Below are 8,853 nucleotides of genomic sequence, written 5' to 3'. Positions count from 1 at the left end.
AATGTATCCAAAAACTTGCTGTTTTGATCTTGTTATCACCATAGGGAGCCCCAGATATTTCCCTTGAGTAGCCACCTGAATTGTGCCTAGGCTTAGGATCACTTCCCTTTTCCTCTGATAACTAACATTGCTGCTGAAGAAAACTGAGGACTTTTCCAGGTTTATAGATTGACCAGACCCCTTCTCATACTTCCTCAAAATTTGAATGAGTTCCCTGGCTTCCTCTCTTTCAGCTTTACAGAAAATCAATGAATCATCCGCAAAAAACAGGTGAGTCATGCTTGGTCCATACCTACTAATCTTCATCCCTGAGATCCTTTTCTCTTCCTCAGCTTGCTTCAGTAAATTGGAGAACCCTTCTGAACATAAAAGGAAAAGGTAAGGTGACAGTGGGTCACCTTGTCTTATTCCTCTTTCTGGAGTTACAAACTCTTTAGGTACTCCATTAATGCTGAAGGAGTATGTAACTGAGGAGAGGCAACTCCATATCCAATTCCTCCAGACTGTACAGTAGCCCATCTTTTCCATCATGGCATCAAGGAATTTCCACTCCACTCTGTCGTAGGCCTTGGACATGTCCAGCTTCACAGCCATAAAACCATTCTGTCCTTGATTCTTATTTTTCATGTAATGCAAATACTCATGAGACAAAATGACATTATCAAGGATTTGCCTGCCTGGGATAAAAGCTGACTGATTTTTACTAATGCAGAGGCTTAAAACATTCTTCAGTCTATTGGCCAATATTTTTGAAATCACTTTGTACACAACATTACAGAGGCTAATTGGCCTATAGCTCTTCAAGTTAGTAGGATTCTGAATTTTGGGTATGAGGGAGATGATCGTGTGATTCCAAGACTTAGGCAAATTGCTAGATTGGAAAAAATGCTTAATGGCTGCAACTAAATCAGGTTTAACAACATGCCAGAATTTTTGAAAAAACAAGGGAGACATACCATCTTGACCTGGAGCCTTATTAGGATTCATGGAAAAAAGAGCTGATTTAATCTCCCTCTCATTAATTTCTCTAGTTAACTTAGCATTCATCTCAGTAGTGATAGTAGGAGATATACCATGAAGAATCTCTGCTATCCCCTCACTCCCTGAACTGGAGAAAAGGCCTCTATAATAATCAGTTATTTCCATTCCCAGCTCCTCCTCACTATTTGTCCAAGTTCCATCCTCCCTTTGAATGTTAAGCATTCTGTTTCTCCTTCTTCTTCCCTTCACACAAGCATGAAAAAATTTGGTGTTCTTATCTCCTTCTCTCAACCAATCAATCCTTGCTTTCTGAGCCCAATACTGCTCTTCATCAGAGTAAGCCTCTTTCAGCTGCTTCTTCAAGTCTGCAATCTTATCCTTAACTCCTGAGTCCTTAGATTCCTTGATCTCCTTAATCTGAAGCTTAACTTGATTGATTCTTAGCAAAGAGTTCCCTGTGAAGTTGTTTTTCCATTTGAGAAGAGCCACTCTGCAGTTAGCAATCTGTCTAGTGATCTTGTACATAGTGTTCTCTTCAACTGGGTGTTTCCAAGCTTGCTCAACCACTTGATTAATGTCCTCCCTTTTGAGCCATCTCTTATCAAAGAAAAATCTTGATCTTCGTTTTTCTGCTCTAGGCCAATTGTCGATAAGCAGCATACTATGGTCTGATCCCAGAGTTTCCACATGGTCACATTTAGTTTTATCAAAAATTTGACCCCAGCTTACAGTGCTCAGGCCCCTGTCCAATCTTTGCCTAATCTCCCCCTCACCTTCCCAATTGTTGCTCCATGTCCAGGGGTTACCCGTAAATCCTAGGTCCACAAGGCTGTTATGCTCTATAAACCTATTAAAATCCTTGAAACTTCTGTCATCTCTTGCTCTCCCTCCCCACTTCTCTTCATTGGAGAGAATGTCATTGAAATCCCCTGCTAACAGCCATTTGTCCCCCCACAATTGTTGTCTCCTTGTCAAAACTTCCCACTGATGTTTCCTTATGTTAACATCACAGCTCATGTAAACCCCAATAAACCACCACTCAATTTGAGTATCCGGATCAAACACTAGTGCCTCTATGGTGAGGGCAGTTGTTACCACTTTCCTAACCTCTATATCATTGTTCCAAAACAAGGCCATCCCTTCTTTCCTATCCATAGCTTCCACAATCACACTTTCCTCAAATCTCAGTATTTTTTGGACCTTTTTCATATAACAAAATCTGTTTTTGGTTTCACTTAAAAATATTAAATTTGGGGAGAGGAGGTTGTTAGCCTCCCTCAATTTGAAATTTGGGTTCAGGGATGTAATAATTTCAGTTTTTAAATGTCAAGGATGAAATTTGTTCATTTTAAAAGTGAGGGACGAAAAGAATATTTTTGTGAAATGTGAAGGATGAAACCGATCATTTTCCCAAATAACTAACTAGGAAACCAAATTAATATCATGAAATCAAATGACTAACCAAGGAATTTAAGATACAAGTAGTACCAATAATAGTTATTGGAAAAAATGTAGAACTATAAAGGGAAAATAATCGATTTCATCCCTCACATTTCACAAAAATACTATTTTCGTCCCTAGTTTTTAAAACGAAGCAATTTCGCCTTTAACATTTAAAAACTGAAATTATTACATCCCTGAATCCAAATTTCAATCTGAATCAAACCACCTATCAACCTGATTACAAATTTTGTGGGTATAATTGATATATCACTTGGTTAACTCAACTTAATATTCATATGAAATTTAATAAACCCAAAAAGAGAAAATAAAAAAATTATTAATATAAAACAGAAGAATTAATCTTTCCTACACTGACGGTTTTATGTATCTTCCATATCATTTCAATTTAAATTTAAACACCAAATTTTGTATTTATGATACGCATCTAGACTCGCAAGGGGATATACTAACGGTGCATGAAAAGATTTATCCAAAAAAGAAATCCTACTATTCCAAGACAGAGAATGGCCTTTTATGTTATGATTTTTATTTTTATTTTTTTGGTTTAATAAATTTCATGTGAATATGATGAAGTTGACGGAGTAATCTATCAATTCTATCTCCAAAATTTATTACTGGATTATTGAATGGTTTGATTCGTACTAAAAATTAAGTTTAGTTCAGGGATATAATAGATTTAATTTTTAAATGTCAAGGACGAATTTGCTTTATTTTAAAAGTAAGAGACGAAAAGAATATTTTTGCGAAATGTGAGAGATAAACGAGGTCATTTTCCCTACTATAAAGTATGACTTAATTTAATTCAACTTTTGCATTCTTAAATCATCCCGTTTTGCTCTCTTACCAGTTTAAGAAATGATATTAAAGCTGCTGGTCGATTTAACACGTGTTGTAGAGGCGAAAACGACCATAACGATTCAACTGCAGCAGCTAATATTGCAATCATAGCTTTGAAGATTCTGCGTTTCCCTCATCCGCGCAATATTATGAAGATCTCAAATCTCGAGCAACTTTTCTCCCTCCGTTTCTTTCTGGATGACAAACAAGACATGCAGAAAGGTACAATGCCATTATTACTTTTTAATGATCCTTAGTTTTGTGTGTGTGTGTGGGCAAAATCATGTTTGTAAACTGTGATCCCGATCATGATTCCATATGAGCTGTCTCTCAGATCTTAGTGGGATCAGTTCCAAACCCACATATGCTCAGATCCTTATAGCCTCTTCGGTTGGATTAATGGTCGCTGCTGCGATGCATTATCGGCTGAAGAAAATACGTGACAACAGGATCATACCGAAGATGAGAATTCCAGAATCCGGGCAAGTCGTTAAGCTCGAGAAATTCTCATATTACGTAGGTAATTGATGAATGTGTGGCGTCAAGTCTTTAATCTATTTCGTGGAATTATCTGTCGGATTCCTTTTGTTTACCCCGAGTTGATCGATACATCCCTATACATATCCACGTGCATGCATGCGTTTTGCAGCTAGACAAATGGGATTTGCAGATAGAAGGCAGTGTCCGACCCTGTGCAAGTTAGCTTCTGAATACCTTAGGAAATCAGAAGGGTGTGAGGAAGAGATATATAACTTCTTTGCCTGCGAGCAAGAGGCCGATTCGCTCTTCATAAAGCTGGTGGAAGAGTTTGAGAGGTGCATTCTCAGTTACTTTGCCTTTCACTGGTCCCAAGCTCCTTACATGGTCAGCCAGGTACCGTAGCATTTATATCTGCATATACATATATCTTCCAACACGAGTAGAGGATAAAATCAAGAAACGAGTTACCGGTTAGTTTCCCGGCAGTATTAACAGGAACATCCATGTTCCTTGCACAATAATGTCTCAGGTGCTGAGTACTGATTCCGAGCCCAAAAAGAAGCTCAAGCACATTGTGATGGCAGCCACAAGGTATCTATTATAGACGACACGTTCACACACCAAGACAAATAGCATCAGGCATCAAACTCAATTTTAGGTATTATAACTTCGAACGATAGCATAAATCTCCTGACGACATCCCTTCATTTGTGGCAACAACCATAAATAAAATCAAGTTGCTCCCAAAAAAAAAAAAATGTAAAACATTCATAAGAAGACAGAATGAAACTAATTAAAGGGATATCACGAAAGAGAAGATAAAGAAGACAGACCAAATTGTCACAAACCATTAATATTATCCAAAAATGTACATTTCCAGAGATGTAATTTTCTGATTTCAGATGCCATATTTGTTGCAACTGGACTGTTTAATTGATTACTTCCATCAAGACTGCCATTAACCGATCTTACTTTTTGTCTTTGCTTGTGAAGGGAACAGAGGATTGAAAGGGTAACCAAGAACTTGAAAGTTGCAAGAGTATTCACAACATTGGTGGAGGAGATGAGAGCCATTGGACTGGTATCTACTGATGATTCACGGTGCACGGATGTGATGGTTCCTATGGCTCACAAAGACAGAAGTCCGGTCCTCCTCCTTATGGGGGGCGGGATGGGGGCTGGGAAAAGTACAGTGCTTAAGGACATTCTCAAAGAGTAAGAGCACATAACTGTGATAAAATTCCCTATCCAAAAGACAGGAGAATAAAAATACAGCATCAAATAAGCAAGAGCCAACTTCAACCTCCTGTGCAGTTAAAATCATGAGTTGTGCTCAGTTTAAAAGTATTGTCTATAAATAACTGCAAGTGTGAATTTTGTACTTACTTTTGCCTTTATGAACTTGCGTGCAGACCATTCTGGGTGGGGGCATCAGGAAATTCTGTTGTAATAGAAGCAGACGCCTTCAAGGAGTCAGATGTCATCTACAAAGCCCTAAGCTCTAGTGGCCATCATGACATGCTTCATACTGCTGAATTGGTATGCTGCTCAATCATTTCCTGTGCCTCCATTTTGAAAACTTCAACAGAAAAAAAAATATCAATTTTAAAATCAACTTTTGTAGAGCTATAAACCATCCGGCTTACCATCTGATACGTGTCAGATCACCTCTTCTAAATACTAACTCCAACTCAAATTTCTTTACTGGGAATCGTTTGACTCCTAAATATAAGTGCACCAATACAATAATTACATATCAGAGATCCTGTTACTGCTATTCTGCCCCTCAAGTGATCTCTTCTTTGCCCCTCGAGTAGTTTCCAAATGGGCATCTTTGAAAGCACCAATAGAATCTCTCCTAGTTTACCATTAGTTGAAGAAAACTAAAGATTCCTCAAGTACAAAAGTCCACCTCATTTTCGTGAAACACACTAGTGCTATCTCAAATGCTCAAGGATCTTTAAGAACAGAAAGTCACATCCCTAGTTCTACATTAGCCATCAGCATGATATGATGCAGGAATATGACACACAAGTAGTTCAAATAAAAGTTCAGAACCGGTACAAAATAGGGAAACTAAAAGAAAGAGAAAAAATTATATAGGCCACAAAAGGAAATGAGAACTGAACATTCCAAGAAGCTGACTCAAGAATCTGGAACTCTAAATCATGCAATTTATGAGATGCACCGAGATTTTCCTGATGCTTGTCCTATCCAGCCAAAAATCATCATCAACTGTATTATTTGTCATTGGTAGAACCCAGCCAAATGTCAGTATCACTTGAGGTCATTAATCCTACACATGGTTCAGACCTTGATTCCACCCTTATTCTGCCATTGCATTTTGGAATTTCTTGTTTCTTTATAAAATCTTTGACAAAATATGGACATTGATATCCAGGAAAAATATTCTCACTGTGCAGGTGCACCAATCATCTACTGATGCAGCATCATCCCTCCTAGTAACAGCACTCAATGAAGGACGAGATGTGATAATGGATGGCACACTCTCCTGGGTGCCATTTGTTGTACAAACAATAACGATGGCCAGAAATGTCCATCGAAGGCGTTACCGCATGGGAGCAGGTTACAAGGTTGATAAAGATGGAGTTGTCACTGAAAAATACTGGGAACAGATAGATGAAGAACAAGAGAGTAATGGATCCAAAAAGAGAAGACCATACAGGATAGAGTTAGTTGGAGTCGTATGTGATGCTTATTTGGCTGTTGTTAGAGGCATAAGGTATGTGAATTAATTCTGCGATTCTTAACATCCACAACTATCGAAGTAGATAAAAGGAAGAAATAAACTGTACTAAACAAGTTTTAACTAATTTAAAAGCTCCTTTAAAAGGTCAGGCAATCAAGTTCAATCTCACAGGAAGAAGCAAAGTGCCTTAACTCATAACTTTCAAACAGGTGGGGGAGAAAGAAGACTGACATGGTTACCTGTATGTTTCTTCCTTTTGTCTATGCTTATAGGAGAGCCATCATGTGTAGAAGAGCAGTCAGGGTGCAATCACAGTTAAGATCACACAAGAGATTTGCAAATGCATTTACAACGTATTGCCAGTTCGTAGACAATGCCAGATTATATTCCACAAATGCTTTAGAAGGACCAGCCAAGGTACAATCTTTTGTATTTTCTAGTGTTCTGCAGGCACAATAGAAATTACATGAGCCTTTAGCCCCATCTGAATGCCTAAAAACCATGAATTTAGACTTATCTTATTTGTGCAGATCCCAATACATGTTTATTGTACTCTGGTAAAAAATATATCTGATACTAACAAAATCGTTGTTGCTAAAGTTGATAGGATGGAAAGACAAAGACAAGACCCTATTGGTAGACCCAGAGGAGATAGGTATTTTAAAACTCGTAGGCAGATTAAATGAGGAAGCAGACTGCATCTATGATCTCTACAAACGCCCACATCCAGCTTGTGAAAGAGGGTCAATTTGGAAAGACATAGTTTTGTCACCTTCAAGGTTGAACATACAAAAAGAGCTGAAGTATTCAATCCAGAAAATTGAAAGGTTGAGAGAGTAAGCTAACCTACAACTGTGACTCGTTGAAGTGCTTAAAGTTCATGAATCTTGACGTTAAGGTCAACAGGATTTTGTTTCTGGCTGGCTCTCAAACAAGCAACAATTATGTTGGGTATAAAATTATTTAAGCTTGAATGTAATTGTACTTTCCCTTTAACGTTCACGGGTCACTTGAGGAGATGAAATGTGGAAATTGGAAAATCTTCTGAGGCTGCTTGTTATTATGAGGAACAAATCAAAAGCGCAAAAAGCAACTTCTAGCTTTCTTTTAGGTACTCAATATGTATCTCTTGAACAGTTGGGCCATGGCAGGCATAGAGCAATCACTGATCATTTGAAGTTTGTCATAAAAAGCAAAAAGCTTCCATCCCAGGATATGTATTCTGGCCAAAAACCAACACCAGAATCAGTGCTATTGTACTTTATTCAAATTGGGAAGATGGTTCGGCAAAAGGGAGTTGAACAGTCAACCTTTTTTGGCGTTAATGCTCTTAATAATAATCCATGAGACAGTTTTCTACTTTGTACTAAACCTCCTGCAAATTTGTTAGATGAAGTTCGTTTCATACTTTTTGAAGTGAAGCAGTTAAACTGGCTTCTTTATTTTTCTATTCCTTTCTTCGAGTTTTGTAGTAGACAAGTTCCAACTTCTTTGACAAATAGATAGAATATTACCTTCATTTTGTTTTCAGTCATCAACCCTGCAGCTGTTGACCATGTGAAGAAATTATGTACTGCATCAACAGGTTCATGGGAAAATGAGAAAATACTCTGCTCTTGAGTTAATTTGCCTTTTTCTGATTGATGTTCTGCCATTCCAAAACAAGCATCTGAAAATTCTGCTGAGGACCTACAGAGAAAAAAAATGCAATGACAAAATCACCTTTGCAGACCAACATAGATATCTTAGATATCTGCATGATGTATATGGTAATGAAGTAAAGAACCATGATTTATGGGGTCAAAAAACTAAAATCGTGGTACTCAATCACACACTCGAGCATTGATAGGATTCCCATGGCATCCAGCTCATTTGAGAGTAACACTTCTAAAGCCGTAGAGAGCAAAGACATACTTAAACACACTATATACTTTCTAAAGATCAAAAGGTGTTGCTTAAAGCAAATTATTGATCTCCACCTGCAAAAATAGATCTACTTTAAGATGATATCGAAATTACCTGATCAGGATTTTCTTTTCCTTTTTCATGTCATTTTTCTAGACAAAAACATTCATGCTTTTCTTCATCATAAATACTTTATGATCTTGTTAATGCAAAGAGTAGTAGTTGATGGAACTGAACCAATAATGCAACCCAACTGGGAATGGATAAGGTATGTAACTAATCAGTTGGTCAGTTCTGTTAACAGATAGAGCCAATTAGCAAAGCTGAACTATTCTGTCTAAGGAGTTTCCAACTTCAATTCATATCATTTTACCCCGAACTCCTCCTTGTCTCAGGGCAACTAAGAAATTCCTCCTTTACTCATCTAGTTTATTGTCAATATAGATACCAAACTAATTAGAATATTCCCATGTAAC

At 37.6% G+C, this 8,853-nt stretch overlaps 1 protein-coding gene across 1 annotated transcript; it reads left to right on the top strand.

Annotated features, from left to right (window-relative positions):
- Positions 1-3,558: 3,558 nt before the first annotated feature.
- LOC113782173 lies at positions 3,559-7,793 on the top strand. Its single transcript, XM_027328085.1, has 8 exons — positions 3,559-3,802; positions 3,932-4,160; positions 4,249-4,353; positions 4,756-4,977; positions 5,175-5,301; positions 6,186-6,505; positions 6,745-6,889; positions 7,073-7,793. Exons 1-8 carry the CDS (start codon positions 3,601-3,603, stop codon positions 7,310-7,312), a joined length of 1,590 nt encoding a protein of 529 aa, XP_027183886.1. The 5' UTR covers positions 3,559-3,600; the 3' UTR covers positions 7,313-7,793.
- The last annotated feature ends 1,060 nt before the right edge of the window (positions 7,794-8,853 follow it).

The sequence above is a fragment of the Coffea eugenioides genome, chromosome 1, assembly GCF_003713205.1.
Source record: "Coffea eugenioides isolate CCC68of chromosome 1, Ceug_1.0, whole genome shotgun sequence".
NCBI classification, from domain to species: Eukaryota; Viridiplantae; Streptophyta; class Magnoliopsida; order Gentianales; family Rubiaceae; genus Coffea; species Coffea eugenioides.
This window is presented reverse-complemented; position numbering and strand designations above follow the sequence as displayed.